The sequence below is a fragment of the Apodemus sylvaticus genome, chromosome 7 (assembly GCF_947179515.1).
Source record: "Apodemus sylvaticus chromosome 7, mApoSyl1.1, whole genome shotgun sequence".
Taxonomy (NCBI): domain Eukaryota; kingdom Metazoa; phylum Chordata; class Mammalia; order Rodentia; family Muridae; genus Apodemus; species Apodemus sylvaticus.
The window spans coordinates 122,765,265-122,787,274 of record NC_067478.1 but is presented as its reverse complement, the minus strand read 5'-3'; the positions used below and the strand labels follow the sequence as shown (position 1 = coordinate 122,787,274).

Sequence of the window (22,010 nt, the reverse complement as noted above, 5' to 3'; positions counted from 1 at the left end):
CACAGGCGGGGGCGGGGCGGCAGCGAGGCAGGGAGGAGGCGGGAGCGGAGGCGGAGGCAGAGGCGGAGGCGCTTTGAAAGGTGAGAGCCAGAGGGTGGCTGCCTGTGGGTTTCTGGCGGGAATTCTCTCCGGTCTGGTCTAGGTCTGATAATTAGTGTAGAGGTGGGGAGGGGGAGATGCTAGCCTCTCGCAGAGCCTAGGCGTCGTCTTGCAGCGTGAAGGGGAGAGGCCTGCGCCCTCAGTGTTGCGACCCACCATCTCTGAGATGTGCGTCACGGACGCGGGAAGGGGCCTACAGCTGTCTCCTCACACCCTGCCTGTGGGAGCACAGCAGTCCACGTCCACGGGTGTCTCCTCACACCCTGCCTGTGGGAGCATAGCCATCCACAGGTGTCTCCTCACACCCTGCCTGTGGGAGCACAGCCATCCACGGGTGTCTCCTCACACCCTGCTTGTGGGAGCACAGCCATCCACGGGTGTCTCCTCACACCCTGCCTGTGGGAGCATAGCCATCCACGGGTGTCTCCTCACACCCTGCCTGTGGGAGCACAGCTATCCACAGGTGTCTCCTCACACCCTGCCTGTGATAGCACAGCCATCCACAAGTGTCTCCTCACACCCTGCCTGTGGGAGCACAGCCATCCACGGATGTCTCCTCACACCCTGCCTGTGGGAGCACAGTCCTCTGTGAATGTCTCCTCAGTTGTTTCCTGGGACCCTTATCTATCTGTGCACAGACCCTTCTGGGAAATTTGTCTGCACACGCCTGAGTGCACAACCTATTCATGTTCCTTGTCTCTCTAGACCCTTATCTGTGGGTGAGCATTTCTATGGCTCATGCTCAGGCTTGGTGAAGCTGTATTAAAGTTCCTGTTTTCTATCAACAGCTGTCCCTCCATTTTGGAGGCCTGAACACCCACTTCCTGTATCTGGAGAACGAGTCCCACCACCAGAGAGCCAGGTTGGTATTCATGAATGTGATCCCAATATTCACACCCAAAGGATCATTTCTTCTCTCTTCCATTTGGCCCTGCTGGATTTAGGGAGCCAGAGCCCTCATCACAGATGCTAGTTATCCTGGATACCAGGCCAGCAGGAGCCATTCTACAAAGTATTGAACTATGATGTCAAATGGGAGGCATTGGTTTGCCTCTGTATATGCTTACTTCATCCTTTCCTTTTTTTCTGACGTGTTATGTATGCTGCCCGCTTTACCAGCCAATGGGAGAACTATAACAAATTGACCAGACCAATGTGATAAAATTTTAAACAGAATCATGCATGTAGCCCTCAAATCCTTAACTGAGCTGCTTTGGTTTTGATGTCTCGTGTAATTTCATAAGATTGTGAGCTCCTTGAGAGCAGAGATGGCATTTATTTCTTCTAGTAGCAACACTACACCAGAACATCTGCTGGCATTTTGATAAATGTTCAATAACTCTTTGGTTTATAAAATTTCCTTTCTACCATCTAAAAGAAAATATAAAAGAGGGTTGGGGCTTCACAAATTTCATCAATTAATTCCTCTTGGTAGGATTTTCAAGTAGCATCAGCACAGTACCTTCTTTTGCTTGTAAAGTTACTTTGAAAGAAAGATGCAAATATGTATTAATATTCTTTGGCAGACATCAAAGTTAATATGTGCATCTTACATGAGAACTATTAAACACACAATAGTATTGACCTTCAGTCACTTATTTGATGCTTTCTGGTGGAGTCTTTGTTTTTCTCTTTGCCTGGAGGTAAGAAATATTAATAAAATTCTCATTTGAATTCTTCAGTTCAGCATAAACAAAAATCCATGTGCATGGATTCCTTTTCAGGAGAATTGTAAACAAGAAGCAGCAGTCTTAACCGTGTACTTGACTTCATTTTCTCGTATTTTCCCCAAGATCACTTACTTTTTTCCTCTGCCATTCTTCTCCCCCCAGATAATTTAGTATATAGCTATAATTTGAAAAGAAGAGCTATCCACATTCAAAATCTCCCTTTTGATAACCAGTTTATTTTACCTTACTGATGGACTATTTTTAAATAGGACAGAAGCCTTGGCAAATGTATACATTTGGCCAAATGAAACTTTATTAAAACTTAAAAAAACATACCTTCTAAAATGGTCAAAGTCTCCAGTTTTGCATGGAAATTTTTGCTTAGGACCTTGCCAAGATTTCTCCCTTTAAATTTTGGTTTTGATGTCATCAAAGAAATGGTAGAAGGAAGTCTGCAGCTTTCCATCTCTTTTGCACATTTTTTTCTTGCCTAATGGACAATTTTCAAAAATTTATGACTTAACCCATGTGCACTTAAATTCAGTTACATAAATTTTAAAAAGCATGTTTGTTAATGCTCACCATTTTGATGATTATTTTCCAAAACTAAAATTTAGCATGAATAAGAAATAAAAATATTACTTCAAAGTGTTAATTTTTACTCCTTGTACACATGATATTACCAGCAGTTATTGTGTAGCCCTGAACGGGGAATCAGGAGACACGGTTTCTAATCCCTGCTCTGTCACTAGCAAGCTTTGTGATCTTTGGTAAGTCACTTAAACTCTATGTCCTTGTCTTTAATATTTACACTTGAAGATGAATAGTCTCTTCTTTGTCGGGGTTTAAAAGCAAATAGGAAAGTACACTGATCAATTAAGTATAGGTGATTTCTTTTATGCCATCATTATGTACACTCATGTGTCTTCTTAATAGTGTGATAGTTGTAATCATTTCTAATGTTGTAGGAATTACCCACTAAAATAAATGTGCTTTGAGAATGTTCTAGTTTTATAAGAGATCTCACGTACGTGAATTTGTTATATGTACTAAAATAAAACCATCTTTCACTTTAGTATTTCTCACTGTCCACATTTACTTTTATGTATTTAATGAAACCATATTTGTGGTTTTATTGGAATGTTTTTATTATTTCCTCTCAATTTGAACAAGATTCCTAGAAAGCCATGAGTGTGTGCTGCACTTATACAAAATTGGCTTACTAAAAACTATATGTGCTTACAAATATTTTTACTTTCTATGACCTCCAAACATAAGCTGCCTACTTATTCTGGTGTTTAACAAAAGACAAATTGTTTGAAACTGTTGAAATTAGGAATATTAGAAAGTAGTGGGGTATACAAAAAGCATCCTTTGAAGAATGTTAGATTTAGGGGTGTTTATAAGGTAATTTTCATTATTTAGCTTTATTGTTTTTATCTTTTTGGCTTTAATATAACCCTTGTATAGATTATAACCAACTATAATTCAAGTAGGCCATTTGGTTTACTAATTGTTATGTGTTACTTACTGTTACATTAATTATATCCTATAGCAGATATTATCACACTTACATTTCAGCCTATGCTATACAGATTATTTTTAGCCTATAATCTTATAATTTCTGTTGTTCTGATTTTATATGAGAAGTTGCTATTATATGGAGACATACTACCTTATAACCATACCAGGATTAGTACAATTAAACGATTGATACATTCTTTCTTCATCCAAGTCGTAATTTTGGAACACTATAAACTTGGTCCAGCAGTGCCAACATTGCTTAAAATTATTTTGGCTGTGTAGCTTTGCTACTAACCTCATAGTTAGTTACACAACTTTTAATGTTTTCAATGACAGTTAATCTTTATTTTATAAACAGTTCTCTTTCTCTAAGCTTCTAACAATCCCTTAGAAGTAAAACAAATGAAGTAGATATTTGAAGCTAACAATTATAATAAAAAACATGAGCAGTATGATTATTTTGATAATCTTGAATTATTTTTGTTTTAAGGTTTTACTAATGTTTTATTTTTGAGATTATTATAAAGGTAAGAAATATGGGCTTTTGTAGAATATTGTCATAATAATTTTCATGTGTAATATGAGGTCAAATTATTTTCTGATTCTACTTCTATTCCTTGGCAACCATAAAAGTACATATGTGTTATTAAATTTCTAGGTATTTTGCCTGTCAGTAGTTTAATACATGCTTGTGATAAATTTAGTGAAAAATACTTTATAAACGCATGAATTGACAGCTTTTTCTTTTTCCTTATACTATATTCTGCCTTGCCATAAAACTTTATGTACCATTTTTATTTGACTATATTATTGGATTTTTAGTAAGTTTTTGTGGGATTATTCTATACATTTTAAATGTAGAATAACTCCATTTCCACTTCTCTAAGGAATATAGCAGCAACAGTCTTATCAGATTTTCTCTCAGCGTTGTATTATCTCTTATATCAATTAATAATTGTAACTTTGTTCATGTAACTTGATTGAGCTTTTAAATTCATGTTATTTCTCTGTTCCAAATTAAGTCCTTCTTTACCTGAGGATGAATCATCTTCAGATGATTTTTATTTGTGTGTTGAACACATACATGCAACACATGTGGGTTTGCTCACCAATGCAGGTATTTGAAGAAGCCAGAGATAGATGGAGCAGTAGCTTAATTGTTTCTTGACATTATTTTTTGAAACAACACTTCTCACTAAACCTAGAACTTGCCATTTCAGTTGGACTAAGAGGCCAAGGAGCTGTCCACTTCTGGGCTTTGTGTGCACTGCCTCAACCAGTTTTCTTGTGTGTGTGTGTGATGGGCATCTGAACCCAGATCCTCATGCTTTCCTGGCAAACAGTTTACTCACTAAGCCACCTCCAAGCCATGTCTTTGTCATTTCATCATTTTCTGTTCTTGTCTCCTTGCTCCTGCCAAAAGCTGTCCATAGTGACTATACCTCACTAAGTATACCTCAGTGATACTTATTAACTAAGTATAGCATATTCATTATCAGCACCAGAGTTTTTGTATGCACCCCACTAACTTGTCTGAAATTATCTTGGTGAACTAATTGCCTTACTAATCTATATCTTGACATTTCTGTCACATTTATTTTTATTATTAACACTGACTTCTTCAACTTTTCTTAATTATGATTGCATGCTGGAGTTAATTCAGTTTTCTAAAGGATACAAGATCATGATTTTTTTTCTTTTTTTTTATTCGATATAATTTTTATTTACATTTCAAATGATTTCCCCTTTTCTAGCCCCCCACTCCCCGAAAGTCCCGTAAGCCCCCTTCTCTTCCCCTGTCCTCCCACCCACCCCTTCCCACTTCCCCGTTCTGGTTTTGCCAAATACTGCTTCACTGAGTCTTTCCAGAACAAGGGGCCACTCCTCCTTTCTTCTTGTACCTCATTTGATGTGTGGATTATGTTTTGGGTTTTCCAGTTTTCTAGGTTAATATCCACTTATTAGTGAGTGCATACCATGATTCACCTTTTGAGTCTGGGTTACCTCACTTAGTATGATGTTCTCTAGCTCCATCCATTTGCCTAGGAATTTCATGAATTCATTGTTTCTAATGGCTGAATAGTACTCCATTGTGTAGATATACCACATTTTTCGCATCCACTCTTCTGTTGAGGGATACCTGGGTTCTTTCCAGCATCTGGCAATTATAAATAGGGCTGCTATGAACATAGTAGAGAATGTATCCTTATTATATGGTGGGGAATCCTCTGGGTATATGCCCAGGAGTAAGACCATGATTTTTTTTTTGTATTCTTTTCAGCACAACATAATTAAGAACAGATGAAGAAAAAGTAATAGTTGTTCAGTTAATTATTTTAATATTAACTGTTCTGTGATGTTTTTAACTCCAGTATCTTATGTGATTTTTGCCTTATTTAATGAATCCAAATTAATGTGTACCTTGTATTCATTGCTATAATCCAGTTGTCACTGTTATGTTCCTAATAACTTTATTTTATAGAAGCTTAAGTGAAAATGGTACCTGTTAGAAGGCATGAAACACGAAAAAACTCTAAAGCCCAAGTACCTGAGCAAAAATCTCGAGTTGATTGGCGTCGGACTAAAAGAAGTATCTCACAGTTGTTTGATAGTGATGAGGAGCTTGATAGTAATGAGGAACTTGACAGCGATGAAGAGCATGATAGTGGGGAAAGTATTGACAGTGATGAAGAGCTTGATATTAGCAAGAAGTCTGGTATTAATGAACTTCCAGAAAAGGAAACAGAACTTAAATTAATCAAAGTCGAAAGTCAGGGAAGCAGCAGTAAATATCCTAACACCAGCAGTAGTTCATCAGATGAAGAAAAAATCAAGAAAACCAAACATAATGTCTTATCAGATGATGAAGCTTACCCAGGTCAAGCAGAGGGTCATCACAACAGACACACTGGACAAATCCTAGAGGAGGATATGGAGGATGAATACATCAAGCCTGGAAAAAGAAAAAGGCTGTCTTCTGTGATGTATGACAGTGATGAAAGTGATGGCAGTGATATCCTAGTTAGAAAAACAAGTGCTAAACACCCACGCAGGGTGGTAGAGGATGAAAGTTCTTCATTGGAAATGCAGCAAGAAACTCCTGAGAAATCAGCAGCTGCTCGAAAGCGAGAATACCACCAGAAGCTACAGGAACTCTCCGAAAGATCACGCCAGAGACAGAGATGCAGTAGTGGTAGATATTTTGAGGTGTGTTTGATTTTGCTTGTTTTATTGTTGTTGAATTTTTATTTGAAAGTAGGTTCTATAAACATTAAAAGTATTGACTCTATTTTCAATAAGACTAGAGTTTTAAACTAAGCATTTCTAAATGTCATAATGTACTATTGCATTTAATAACATTTTATTGTTAACCCCACTCTCCTTTTAAAAAAAATCAAAACACTATTTGTTGTTCTGTATGGTCTTTCCCATTCTTAATTGCTTATACCCTTAATGTTTATTTTAAACATTTCACCAAACATAACCAAAATGTATAGTTCCTCAGTTTTAAAAGTTCAGTAGTTAGCTGTAAAATGTGTACCTTTTTATGCTTTCAGATTTAACTTTAAAGCCATGCTGGCTGTTTTAAAGGCACAATATTTACTGGAGCATTTCTTCTCATTTAATTAGGACTCTGAAAGGGATTCTTGTTCCAGCACTGATGATGAAGATGAAGATGAGGATGAGGATGATGAAAATGGAGATGATTACATGATTGATGATTTTGTAGTGCAAGATGGGGAAGACGATGAAGAGAATAAAAATCAGCAAGGAGAAAATCTGACTATATCACAGCTGAAATTAGTAAAACAGAATTCTCTTTGTAAGTTAAATATGAAGACAAGGTTTCTGCCTTGTTCAAATCATTATATAATATCTTCTAAATCATTTGGTTAGGAATTATGGATTTTATGTTTGGGTGTTTTAAATTTGACAGTAGAAGTTTATTCCAGTGATTTCAGGAATCCATTTCCCTTTTATACTCTTGACCCCTCCCCAGCAAACAAGCATTTATTTTCATCAGACTAACTCTGTCAGTATTTACCACTGTAAATACAGTTTAAAACACATTTATTAATTGGAAAACGTACTGTATTTTATGGTATCATTTTATGGCAATAACTGTTTTCCACAAAAAAAGGACAATGGCGTTGTTTTACATACTTTGAAATACTTTTGGAGATATATTTTAAATGTATATGTATGTATGTATACCTGTGTGAGCGTATCCATGCTGTATGCATGCATACAAGTGCTGGCAGAAGCAAGAGGGCAGTGGAATCCCTGGAACTGGAATTAAAGCCAGTTGTAAGCCTGCTGATGTGGGTACTAGAACCTGACCCTGTCCTCTGCAAGAGCAGTAAGCACTGTGAATCACTCTCCTGCCCTTTACCCCAGTTATAACCGTTGCATGAGTGAATTTTCCTCTGAACCAACATTCTATTTTGGTATGAAGTATAAGTTTTTCCTACAGAGTACTAAAGGACGTGCATATTCAAAATTAATGAGAGTGATAAGTTTTACTGTTTCATGAAGGGTATTCCTAAGCGAATGGACAGTTTTATCATCAGAGCCTCTCTCTGGTGACTGCCATCATTGTTAGTTGTTTGGTGCCAGTGCTCTGCTTTTTGTGAGGGTCAGCTCTTTTATCAATTGTACATTTGCACAGTGAAAATATCAGAAAATTTAGTAATTTAATATTGGTAACTGTGTGGATCTTGCTGTTATCTCTAAATAGACATTAGACAGCATACTTACTCTAAAATTACTGTTTTTATCAGGATTTTTGAATCTTCACACAATGAAACCTACCAAAAACAAAAAATTCTCTCTCTCTCTCTCTCTCTCTCTCTCTCTCTCTCTCTCTCTCTCTCTCCCTCCCTCCCTCCCTCCCCCCTCCCTCTCTCCTCTCTCCCTCCCTCTCTCCCTGCCGTGTGTGTGTGTGTGTGTGTGTGTGTGTGTGTGTGTGTGTGTGTATGTGTATGTGTATGAGAGTGTGTGTGTGATTAATAAAATTAAAATAAAAATTTGAAAAGTTGGGGTACATTTAAATATACATATCACCAACTGGATCCATATAGTTTGTACATAAGTTCATGATGTTTTACAGTTTACAGAAGCAGGTCGATATGTTAAAGAATAGATTTCTCCTAAATAATTATTTTAAGAAATATAACATTTTGTATAACAAAATTAAGTATGAGTTTGACTTATATCCCACAACTTGTAATGAAAACAATAGACTGAAAAATGATTCCTACTTCAGGAAACTTGGCAAATTAAGGAAGAAAGAGATACATTTCCAAATTAATCTTTAACTTCCCACTTGGGTATTTACATCATAGGAATACTCAATTAGGAGACATGCTATCATTATAGATTCTTAATAAAAACTGCATTAAGTAAGCACAAGGCCAGTATGTGTAAACTACTTCTAATTCCTTCTTTACCTGCTCCTTTCTGCTTACTATATTTTAATGGCAGTTTGGGAATTAGAGAAATTTCGAATGAAAATTAGACCTGTCCTCATTCACCTCTTATACTAGTTGATACCTTTGTTAAAAATGATGATACAATTGATGATACTGTCTTGATACATTAAACTTATTCATAATTCACATTAGAGCCCTCTTTTTTTCTTGTGCCTCTGTGGATTTTGACAACTGTCTGATGACACATACCCACCATAATAATTTCAGTGTCCTAAAATGTTTATCTGTTATGGTTTATGGTATGTTCTCTGCAGACTTGTGTATGTTACTATTTGAACAGTGGTGGTGGCACTGTCTTTGGGGTGCTATGAAATTTGAGGTAGTTGGACATAGCTGGAAGAAGTAAGTTTCTAGGGAGCAGGTCTTAGGAGTTACAGCTCAAACTCTGCTTCTGGCTCTTGCTCCCCTCACTCTCCCTTCACTGTGATATAAGCAGCCCCATGCCTCTACCTACATAGCTGCAAACTGTTCCTGCAGTCATGGTCTATACCCTGAAACAATTAGCCAGAATAAATTCTTCCTTCCTAAGGTTACTTCTTATAAAGTATTTAATTACAGCAATTTATAAAGTAGTAAACGTACATTCCCATCTTTTCTTCCTAGAACCATAGGAAACCACTTATTTGGGATTGTCACCATAGTTGTTAATATTTCCAGAATGTCACAGAATTATTAAGAACACCACAAGCATGTAAATTTTCCCGTTGGTTTCTTCTCCCAACTGTGCATCTTGAGTTTTTTCCCCATGGCTAAACAAGATGCCATAGATCATTTATTTTCATTGCTAAGTAAAAATACATTGTATGGATTTGCAACAGTTTATGCACTTGTCTATTGAAAAACATCTTGCTTCTTTCCATGTTTTGGTAATTATAAATAAAATTAATATCAGCATTTGTGTTCAGGATTTTCTGTGAACATGAGACTGTATCTAACTTGAATAAATTCCAGAGAGTGCTGGCTTTACTTTTAATATTAAATATTTCTACCTCAAGGGTTTGTATTTCACATTCCATGCAATCTGTTTTATTTTGTGTGTTCTGTGTTGCCTCAACTGATAATAATATTCTTGTTCTTCCTTTCTTGAGTTGACATGTTCTATGAACCACTGTATTCTTTTTTTTTTATTTCTGTTTCCTGTACAATTACAGAGTAGTAAACAGCGATGCTCTGCTGTTACTGGATAACCTCTGCTTACAAACATATTCTTTGTTTATTATGTTAACCCAGTGTTGCTTTGCTGCTATGGGCCACTATCACTTCCTGAATGCTTCTCTTTTGTAGCTTCTTTATTACCACTCTGCCCTGCCTTTCCTTTGTATCATGGCACTAATATTTTCCTATTTTGCCATTCATCTTTTGTATATCCCAGGGCTTCATCAACTCCCTTCATTTTGCTTGTACTTAGGATAGTTTACCACTACTTTAGCCTAGTATATAGGCAAAAAATCCCTAATATTTAGCTTCAGGCAAGATTTCTCCTGAGTCCAAATTTTCATCAACTTGGTAAGTATGTTTATGTGATTATCTTTTAGACATTTTGAGCTCAATAAGTACAACACTAAGTAAGATACATTGTAAAAGAGTTGAAGTAGTAGATCAACTATTGTCAGGGTGGTTAGATAATTTCATACATTTATCATAACAGGACATGAAAAGGAATATTTTTGGCATATAAAAAAAGCCCAATGAAATAAGTATCTGATTTCTGAAAGAAAAAAAAAAAGGCTAGATGGTTAACTGTCTTTCCTCTTTGTTGTATTTCTATCCATTTATCTTTTTCTTTTTAATTTCTTTTTAATTCATTTAAGATAGGATTTTACAGTGTGGCCTAGGCTGCCCTAGAGCTCACTATGTAGCCCAGCCTGGTTGCAAACCAGTAGTAATCATCCTATGTTCAGTCTCAAAAGATTCAAGGTTTTGGACTACCATCCCTAGAGCATTAGTCTTCATGACACTTTATAGGAGCACATTGTAGTTGGGTAAGTAATTTTAAAAAAACATAGTATCCAAAAAATTCTGAATTTTATAGACGGAGATAAATGTTAATCATGACTAGAGTTTTTGTAAATGTTAGAGCTTATAAAACAAAAATGTTTTATGTTTAAAACATTTATGTATACATAGTTTATGTATATGATTAAATGAATAGTTTTAATTTATCAATTTTATGTCCAATGAGGTTGATAAAATTTAAGTAGTGCTTGATTAGCCAAGGAATTAAATTCTAAAGGTTGCTAAAATATATAAGTTAATCTTATACATTGAAAAGATTTTGTTCTCATTTACGCAATAGTCTATATGATGAACAGTGAATACCCCTCTGTGACTTGGGTTAAATTATATTTGAAGTGGTATTTCCAGGTTTATCCTGCTAACTTCTACAATTCATACTAAGTGCAATTTGAAGCTCCTAATTCTGCATTTAGCACACAGTTGAAAATCAAAATTGGCCATCAATTGTTGTGCACATCTTTAATCCCAGCACTAGTAGGCAGAGGCTGGTAGATCTCTGAGTTCAAGGCAAGCCTGGGCTACATAGCAAGTTCCAGTACAGCCAGGGCTATATAATGAGATTCTGTCTCAAAAATGAGAGTGGGTTGTCAATTCAGTAAAGACTAGGGAACACAAAAGGACATTTGTCATTTCTTCACCTCCTGCCATTTGGCTGAGAGGGACATTTACTCCATGTCAGAACCAATAGTTTCTTCATTCATGATGGAAACATGACAGTCAAGTCTTTATCTCTTCTCATCAACCTTTATAAATGTCTGTTTATATTCAGTTCTCATGAAAGTTATGGAAAGAGGTTAAAGGACAGGCATTTTGTCCATCATATATCAGACCTGCATAGTTCACATGCTGGAAATACTGTACATGGGTAAAAGAAACAAGAAAACCACTGTTATGTAGATAGTAAATGTTGCATTATCGTTTTAACACTGTGCTAAAATATGTTCAGGCAAAATGACGTAGTAGAGGTGAAAAGACATTTCAGACAGACAAGCATGGCATCATTAAAATGCTAGCAGTTTAGAACAAGGCATTAGCCAACTTAGTTGCCACCTATTCATATAATTCTATCAGTACAACAAAAAGGAGCCTGAAAACAACATTTGATTGTATTCAATATGCATATTTTCTAAAGGGGAGGTTTTTTAAATTGCCAAGAGGAACATTTCTTCTTTACATAACCATATTTTCAACTGAGAACCAACATTGTTTATAATGAAACACTAGAGGCACTCTATAAATGGAAAGGACAGAAAGTTTTCCTACTTCAGATGTTCTTGAGCAGTGTGCTAAGATGTAAAAATGAAACAAATAAAACTACAGATGAATGGTCTCTGATTAACTGGGCTGTGTGTGTGTTGTGTGTGTGTGTGTGTGTGTGTGTGTGTGTGTGTGTGTGTGTGTGTGAGAGAGAGAGAGAGAGAGAGAGAGAGAGAGAGAGAGAGAGAGAAGAAAGAGAGAGAGAGAGAGATTAATTTCAATTCCCAGCCCAGACTATGTGTATTAAAGTTTTCACATTATTCCCCACTTCCTGTTATTGTTGTGTCCTTTGAATGCAGTAGACACTTAATATGTCCTTTGCTGTAGCAAAACAATTCAGTGACTGGAGGAAATAGGACTAGAGTGGGCTGATGGACAGCTGACCCTGTGCCTTCATTTTGACCCTTCACTGGGACACCTCTGATTCATGCAGTGTGGTTTTTTGAAAAGAACAAAAACAATGTTAAACTACACTAAGCCAGTTAGTTATCCATGCTGGGAAAAAAAAAGTTCTGCTTAGGATGAGTTTATTGTGAAGTAGATAAAGGAGAGCTAGTATTGAAAAGATATTTGTACCTGGGATGATGACATATGTTTATGTCATCATGTGCATATAGCCACAATCAGTAAGTGTCTAGCTTAGCCAGTAATACAGAAGATAAGGGAAAGAATATGAATAGTTTAAGACCAGCATTGTCTGTTGAATTTCTTGCTGCAGTTTGCTACCTAGATTCTTCCTTCCCCATGTGCATGCATAGGTAGAGGGAAACTGTTATAAAAACAGTTTTACTACTCTGCCTTTACCCCTCATGCTAAGTGTGTGCCTTCACTCCATAAACCAACATGTCAGGAAGCTATGCACTTCTTCCTGGAGAAGTATTAATAAACTTCCTCTTGCTCCTTGAAATAAATTTAGTGCTAGCGAGACCAGGTTTAGGAGAGATAGCAGAAATAATGACATCAGAACAGGCTAACAGTACCCATCCCCAGCTCTATGGTATTCTAGGAGACTCATCCTCCCCAGATATCCAAAAGAAACTATTTTAAAATTAGTAAAAGATCTCAGAAAAGTGCCCAAAATAATAATGAATATACAAATCTCAGTTATCTCCTTTTACACTAGAAGTAAATACTTAAATGATATAATTAAGGAAAATTCCTCTGATACTGATAACAAAATATAATTCCTAAGCCCAAATTTAAAAACATGGCTGGCTTTATAAATAGAAAAACAGACTGTGAAATAAGAAAAACAACCTAAGTGTAGAGATGCGGATGATCTGAAAGTAATATACATACTTCAAGAAGTCTTTCTTCTAAAATTAGTTTTTGGTTCAACTTTACAAAACAGTTCTGAAGTTCACTTTGAATAACAAGTACATGAGAATAAAGTAAACTTTGAAAAAATAGTAATTGAAAGGATTTTTCACTCTGAGATGAAAAAGGTTATCATTTAGTTGTAATAAGTAAAATAGGGCAGAGCTGACATGAGGAGAACATCCAGATAGAGAACATCCAGATAGAGAACATCCAGTAGGAAGGACGCATGGTGCTGACACAGAATCTTAGCATATGTGGGTTACGGGATGCAGGAAAATCAACAACCTCCTTAGACATCAGATGGAACATGGGGGAATTAGTTGCTACCTGAGAAAAGTAAAGTCGTGCATAATAACAAATTTGACATTCCCATCCTTTTCCAGATTGAAATGATCATGAAGGACTGGAGTCATGGTCTATAATAGAGTACATGAATAGCATGCAGGAGACCATGAGTGCAAACCTGTTTTGCCGAACAACAAGAGATGAACAGAGGGGGAGTGACTGACTAAATCTCCAAGACTATTCCATAGACATTCATTCAATATAGGCATTAGAACTAGTCCTCAAAGAATCCCAAGCTCCTAGCCTAGTTCTATCTCTTTTCTGTTTATTTGTGATCTTAAGGATCTTTATCAGTGAGCACTTTCATTTGTCCTAATAGTTGAGAGATTAGAGTTTTATATTAACCAATTCTCAATTCAATTCCGTATCTGAAAACTAATAACAAATCTATCACCTATGCAGGGAACATGAACTCAAAGACTGGAGGAGACAGCCTGAGACTCCTCCTACAACACTTAGCTATAAGAACCTAGGAAAACATCCATCATCTTTCAGTTTCCCCAGCTAAAAATAAATTATGGGAAGCATCTCTTCAGTTAGCCCTTTAGAAATAAGGCAATGCACGTAAGTGTTTTGTGTGACGCCTGGTATTTACTTCCTCAGCTTTGTTATTTTTTCAGTTGGAAATACCAGAACATTATTCTAGCACTGCCTACCCATTCACTCAAATACAGTGAAACCAGAATCTTCTTTCTATGGAGATTTTTATGAGCACCACTAGGAGAAAGATAGTGTGTTTAGGAAAGAAAACACACAAGAGGTGTGGACCTCTGCCTTGCCTTTCCTCTTATCCCTGAAGAACTTCCAGAGCCTTTGAAATGTTACTGCAGCTCTTAAAATTTCATGGCCAATAGTAACACTGGCCATTAGAGCTTTTAAGACTAGCATGTCCTGGGGGGGTGGGGGGGGGGAGGCTCCATTTCATCTGCCTGATGATTAAACATAGTCCCAAAGTGGGTAAATTAAACGTTATCCCAACATGCCTGTTAATAATCCCCAGAAGAGCTTTTGCTTAATATAATTTGAAGAGTTAGATAGAATTTAACTCAAAATTATTTACCAGTTCTTTACTATATCAACATTTGATAAAAGTCTAGTCAGAAGGAAATTCTTTTGAAATATTACTGTATTTTACTTTCCATTGTGTGTCTGTGTATGTGTGTATGTGTGTGTGTGTGTGTGTGTGTGTGTTGTGTGTGTATGTGTGTGTATGTATGTACAGTACAGTCTTCCTCTTGGAATTTTCAATAGCGATAAGCCCTCTAAAGTCTAAGACACAGAACAAAGCACTTTAGCACATCCATGCAAGGAGTACACTTGACATTTCCCTGGAGGCCTCAAAACCTTACATAGTCCTTTTAGCAAAGAAAAGTACAACAACCTGTCTGTATTCAATCCATTTTGTCAGCTGGAAGTAAAACCCCAATCCATTCATGATATCCTACATTTTTCTACAGGCCCTAGCTAAACATCTTCCACATTTCCAGACATAGTTCACAGGTACCTTCAGCAGGGTCTTTGATGACCATTTGAATCATGAGAGGAAGGATTTTCTAGAGAACATTTCCATGGCACATAGGAAAGTCTGGCCCCAGAATAACAGGAACAACAGCACTGCCTGGTCTGTCACCATAATGACCTCATGTCTGAGGGTGGGATACAGAGAATATAATGGTATTATATGCATAGCGTGAAAAGGAGAAGGCACAGATCCTTAAAGCATTGTGGAAAATCCTACATCTGTGACAGTGTAAAGGAGAATGGAGTTGTCATGCCCATTGAGGTTTCTGTGAGTAGCAGTTTCCTGGACCATGTCATATGTAGCATATTATAGACTAAAGCATATTAAACAGTCTACTTGGGAGGCTCTCTTGCCTTTTTCATTCACTGTAGTTGATAATTAATTTCAAGTGGACATGGATTATTTTGATTTTTCACAGTGTATCTCTCTGTATTCTTTGAAGAAATTTTCCTTAGTAAGTCTGGGACCTGAATTTTAGATTCAGGATGAGGGAACTTTGTGATACTTGTACCAATTTCTTAGCAGGGACCTGTTGTAGTCACAGTATAGTGCTATCTGCTATGTCCTAATAATTGCTTTAAATTAATTTTAGATTCTTTTAGTGACCATTATACTCACTTCGAAAGAGTTGTGAAGGCTCTTCTGATCAATGCTTTTGATGGAAAATTTCTGAAAACTTTGTATGGTAAGTTAATAGTATCACTGAAACACTTTTTTGGTGGTGGTGGTGGTGATTTTTTTTTATAAATTTTCCTAAATAGCTTTCGAAACTAGATGAAGCAAACCCAAGACAAACCACTCTTAAATCTTGCCCATTATTCCTTCTGAAATACTCTGTAAGTGCATTCACTTAGTTTGCTAATAATACTTGAGATATATTGATGATAAGTATAAGATAATTCATTGCTCCCAAAGTGTCTACAGTAAATTTGAGAATATAAAACATACACCCCTAAAACATAAGGGTACCTCAGCAATCATGTCATCAGTTCTTCTAAGATTTTGAACTTTAAAGTGGCCAGGAAAATGTAGAAGATCCCTAAAACCCGCCTCCCCACAAGATGATTACATCACCCACGAAGATGGTTTTCAGCTCAAAGAAACTAAAAGCCATCCTTAGAAGTGATGGCAATGGTAGCACAGAGCTCAGGTGCAAGATGGTAGATTCTAAGTTTGGCTTTGCCAAAGGATGAGGTAAGATGACTTTCTGTGCTTAACTTCTAGGTGTGAGTTTAAAGATCATTCTATCCTAGCTCTTGCCACTGTGGAAGATGACCAGCAGATACTTGAATTTTAAACTAAATCTGTAAGAAGAGAGTAAAATAAGAAGGGCACAACTAAACTATTCTCCTTGCAAAATATTGATTCTGAGGAACCGCCATACTGATTTCCAGAGTGGCTGTACCAGCTTGCAATCCCACTGGCAATCGAGGAATCTTCCTCTTTCTCTACATCCTCACCAACATCTGCTATCAACTGACTTTTTTTATCTTAGCCATTCTGACTGATGTAAGGTAGAGTCTCAGGGTTGTTTTGATTCACATTTCCCTGATGACTAAGGATGTTGAACATTTCTTTAGGTGCTTCTCATCCATTCGAGTTTCCTCAGTTGAGATTCTTTGTTTAGTTCTGTACTCCATTTTTTTAAAATTTTTTTTTATTCAATAAATTTTTTATTTACATTTGAAATGATTTCCCCTTTTCTAGATCCCCACTCCCTGAAAGTTCCATCAGCCCCCTTCCCTCCCCCTGTTTTCCCACCCAACCAACAGGCACATGCTATTTTCTGCTTTTGTGCCTTGGTCCATTGTGTTCTCCATCAGAATGCAATTCTTTTTTAATTGCAGATAGTCTAGGTAAGTGTTCAGAATCTTTTTGTTGTGAAAGCCATGAATACTTTTCATTGCCTTACTCATGCCAGTCTCATCCTGAGTTTGGTTGTACACATACATGTGAATGTTTCTGTTCTGTCAATAATGGACCTCTACGTTCTTACCTTAACAGAGTATAAGAAATTAAACTTTAAACATACATGTGTCTCCAGCACAGAATCTGACATTTTATATTCTATGTATGTTGTGCTGAATACCTATGAGTACTTAAGTAAGATTTTATTCGTGTTATAGAAAAAATGTTTTTTGAATGCCATCTATGATCCAGGCATTATTTTAGGATTGGTAATGACTTCAAGATATTAGATTCCTACCTTTTGTGGCTTGGAATTAATCAACAAACACTGAATAAACAAGTAGATAGCATAATATGTGAATTAAAACTAGATTGTACCTCTTATAGAAATAAAGAGTACAGAGTTGAACAATAAGAGAAGCTAATGTCTATTAAATAGATGTCAGATAGATAGATACATATATACATACATATATATGTACATACGTACTTATGTACAGGCATACATACATACATACATAGACAGATAGACAGACAGTCTTAGGTAGGGTTTCTATTGTTCATATAAAGCACCATCACCAAAAGCTACTTAAATAGGAAAGAGTTTTTTTCAGTTTATAACTCTCAGAATGACACTCCTTCACTAAGAAAAGTTAGTGCAGAAACCAGAGTGCAAGAACTGAAGCAAAGCCATAGAGAGTATCATATACTTATCATCAATATATCTCAAATATTATTAGCAAACTAAGTGAATGCATTTATAGAGTATTTCAGAAGGAATAATGGGCAAGATTTAAGAGTGGTTTGTCTTGAGTTTGAGTACTGGCTTATACTTGGCTTGCACAATCTGCTTAATGTATATGTATATGTATATGTATATGTATATGTATATGTATATGTATATGTATATGTAAGTACAATGTAACTGTCTTCAGACACTCCAGAAGAGGGAGTCAGAACTCGTTACAGATGGTTTTGATCCAACATATGGTTGCTGGGATTTGAACTCAAGCCCTTCGGAAGAGCAGTCAGTGCTGAGCCACATCTTCAGCTCCTCAATCTGCTTTCTTATACACACCAGGACCAGGATGATGCCACCTGTCTAGGGGTTGCCCCACCCACAATGGGCTGGTCCCTCCTAAATCAATCACTATTTAAGAAATTGTACTACATACTTGCCTAGGCAAGTCTTATAGAGTAATCTTCTCAAGTGAGAGTCTCTCTTCCTAGATAACTCTAACTTGTGTCAAGTTGTCATCTAGCCAGAACAGATAGATAGATAAACTGTAATATATTATAACATTTGTACAAATATAAGTATATGAAGACTGGATAGATTGGTCAAAGAATGTAATGAAGAAGTAGCTTTTAAACAGAAACAATGAGTAAGGTAAATGTATTAATTCGCTTTAAATTTCTGTGATAAAAATACTGACTAAAAGCAATACAGGAAATAAATGTTTATTTGGTTTATATATACAGGGTCACAGCTTATTGAGGGAAACCAAAGCAGGAACTTGGAGGCATGAACCAAAATAAAGAATATAGAAAAGTGCTGCTTACTAGGTTGTTTAGCCTGCTCTCTTATACAACACAGGACTACCTGCCCAGGGGCAGCACTACCCACAATGAGCTAGGCCTTCCCACTTTCATCATTAGTCAAGAAAATGCCCTTTGAAATGGACCTATATAGGCAGTATGATGAAAGTGTTTTCTCAGTTGAGTTTCTTTCTCCCTACATATGTCTAATTTTGTGTCAGGTTGACAAACACCAACCAGGACAATTGACCCCTTATCAATTTGACACCAGTACATTACTATTACACCATATGTTGAATTACATTGCTAATTAATAAATAAATCCCTGCAGCAGGTTTGTTACCTGCCTCAATACTTTATGTTCTCGAATGAAAGACAATGTTTGTCTCTGTCAAAATTCAAAACCTCTCTAAAAACTTCAAAGTCTCTAAGCTGTGGGCTCCTATAAAATCAAAATAAAAAAAACAAGTCAAATATTTTCTTTCTCCAAGAGAGAACCAGAGCATATTCACAACCAAATAAAAGCAGAACCAAGGTCACCCAGTTTAAGTTCAGTGTCAGACTCTGGGGACTCATGATCTTCTGGGCTCCAACGGGGTCGAACAGCTCTTATTCTCTGGCTGTTATCTCCGTACATGCAGCTTGTCTCCTATGCTCAGACTGACTCTATTCCTCTCTTTGGTGCTCATCCCATGGTACTGGCTTCACCAGTATGCTGGAGACTCTGCAGTGATGGGTCTGTATCTTTGCCAATAGCCTTTCCTTGGCTGTCTTCAAGAACTCTTTCCAGGGCCACATGGTGCTAAGCCTCAGCTTCCCTCTATTACTCCTTCATGCCTTCAAAACTAGCATTGCTTCTGTGACTCCTGCTCATTATCAGCTTGGTTACCTGTACTGGGTACACCCTTGGTCCTCTTTGGACCACATCTTCTATGTTCTGAGCCTGAAGAAATATGTCCCAGAAGTTTGTACCACAGTGCTGCTAGTCTCCTTTTTACAGCTGATTCTTCAGCCCCAGCTGACCAGCACCACAGATTCTTAATCCAAAGCACTATTCAAATAGCCCCAATAGAATCTATACTTACACTAAAACTTCACAAATCAGGCCCCCATTGTCTTTATTACCCTCAGCATTCTTATCTTTCAGGATCCCACAGAACAGCCCATTAAGCTCTTATCCAGACCAAAGTTTCAAACATCTCCATAATCCTTCCAAAACAACATGGTCAGTTCTATCACAGAAATATTCTTCCAATGCTGCCAATTTCTGTGTTAGTCTGATTCAAAATACTACAATAAATTACTAACCAAAGTCAACTGGGGGGGGGGAAGTATTTACTGACTTGAATATACTGGGTCATAGTCCACTGAAAGAAGCCAAGGCAGGAACTCAAGGCAAGAACCTTGAGACAAGAATTCAAACAGAGGTCATAGATGAGTGCTGCTTACTGGCTTACTTTCCATTGTTTGCTAAGTCTGCTTTCTTATATAGCCCACCATTATTGACACATGGTATGTGTCAGGTTGACAAAACCCAACCAGGACAGTAATAATCTATATCTGTTGTATGCTTAGGGCCATAGTAAGAGTTAAGAGATTTAAGAATAACTAGGAAGACCAACATATATAATGCAGTGAGTCAGCAGTGCAGGAAGAAGACAGCAAAGAAGTAGATAGTTGGAAAAGGGCCTCTTAATTCATCATCTAGGCTTTATACTTATAGCGACTTATTAAAACATGAGAACATTATTAACTAAATTCACATGGAAATTTCTGAAGAGAGCAGAAAGAATAGCATCACAGGCTATGACAAATATGTATAAATTGAGAGCAAAATACTAATCAAATTAGGAAAGCAAAAGTAAAATGTGGTGTACTATGAGGAAATAAGGGGAAAGACAAGGCAAAAAAAAATGTTTTCATTGTGCTGGCAAGATCCATGGGTGGATCCATGGATGGAACCAGATGCAGAGCTCCTTAAAATGTGATCAATAATTCAGTGGTCGTGAAAATTGGTTTTAAAAGAAGAGTCAAATGTTCTGTGCAAGCTTTTTCATGTGGTTCCTTGTGATATATATATATATATATATATATATATATATATATATATAACTGATAGTGAGAAAGTCTAAGGATTATGGAAAAATGACGGAAACTCTGCCCTGTTCTCTGCCCCTGCATTTCCATGAAATAAAGCTTTTATTACGTATTTTCTAATTTAAAATAGTTTTAACTATCTATCCATCTTTCTAAAACTCAAACACATACATAGTGTTCAGTTGATCCAGTATTTCAAGTATCCTGTTTTGTTTTGGTTTTTTTTTTTTTGGTGTTGTTGTTGTTGTTGTTGTTTATCTGCTCACAGAAGGCACCAGGAAGAAATCCTATGCACAAGATATGTTGACATCTCTTCATTATTTGGATGATCGTTTTATTCAACCCCGTCTAGAGAGTTTAGTCCCTAGAAGTCGATGGAAAGAGCAATATAAGGTATATAATTTGGCTTTTATACCAGAGGTACAAGCATGGGGACAGTGGCCCTCTCAAGATTCCAATATCTACGCAGATGAAATCATTTTCTGCAGTGTAGGCCTTCTGCTTTGTTGAATAATAACATTTTAATCTTTCCTAAAGACTTTAATTATTTTAAGTATCCACACTAATGTCTTCAATAATTAAATGGTTTGAAATAATTTCAGAACATCTCTAGGGCTTAGCCTATTGTCTTATAAGATGGTTCTTTAGAGAAGAAAGTCACATAGTCGAAGAAGTTTGAAAAAACTGTTTAACTTGAACTGGCTCTGTATTGGAGCACTTTTCTGAGCACTAATTCATGAATTTATACTTCAGGTTTTCTTTTTTTTAAGTTTTCATTTATTTATTTAGTTACTTTTTTATCAGATATATTCTTTATTTATACTTGAGGTTTTCAAAGTGGGGATTTAAACAGCAGTATCTCTCAAATTAGTGTGTCCCATGGGGCTGCTTCTTGTAAGATGCCTGTTATTCCTTGTACTGTTTTTTAAATATTTACTGTGTTTGTATGTTTGAAGGGTGTGTGAAAGTGTATGATGTGTGTGTGAATGGGGACCTGTCTAGGCTACAGTCCATTGTGGGCAGGCAGGGGAAACTTTTAGGAGCTGGTTTTTTAATCTTCCTGTAGGTTCCTGTAGGTTCCTGGAATCAAACTTAGGTCATCATGTCAACTTATGTGACAACAATTTTACCCATGAGCCATCAATTCAGGTCCCTCTTAGGATGCTTAATTTCAGTATGGAAACTGCCTTATATCATTCTGTAACTTAACATTTTATATTT

The 22,010-nt window shown here is 36.6% G+C and overlaps 1 protein-coding gene across 8 annotated transcripts in view; it reads left to right on the top strand.

The window, feature by feature from the left end:
• Positions 1–23: 23 nt before the first annotated feature.
• The window catches only part of Ccdc82 (coiled-coil domain containing 82), a 37,803-nt gene continuing 15,816 nt past the window's right edge, over positions 24–22,010 (top strand). For 3 of the 8 annotated variants that reach the window (XM_052189136.1, XM_052189130.1, XM_052189137.1), the window contains exons 1-7: positions 24–80; positions 888–961; positions 2,456–2,539; positions 5,776–6,500; positions 6,924–7,116; positions 15,838–15,930; positions 21,058–21,182. In XM_052189136.1, the coding sequence (XP_052045096.1) occupies positions 5,790–6,500; positions 6,924–7,116; positions 15,838–15,930; positions 21,058–21,182 (1,122 nt within the window). In that variant the 5' untranslated portion in view covers positions 24–80; positions 888–961; positions 2,456–2,539; positions 5,776–5,789. Of the gene's footprint in view, positions 81–246; positions 268–887; positions 962–2,455; positions 2,540–5,775; positions 6,501–6,923; positions 7,117–15,837; positions 15,931–21,057; positions 21,183–22,010 lie in introns of those variants that run through there. The other 5 variants (XM_052189133.1, XM_052189132.1, XM_052189131.1 and 2 more) reach the window with 5 other exon arrangements.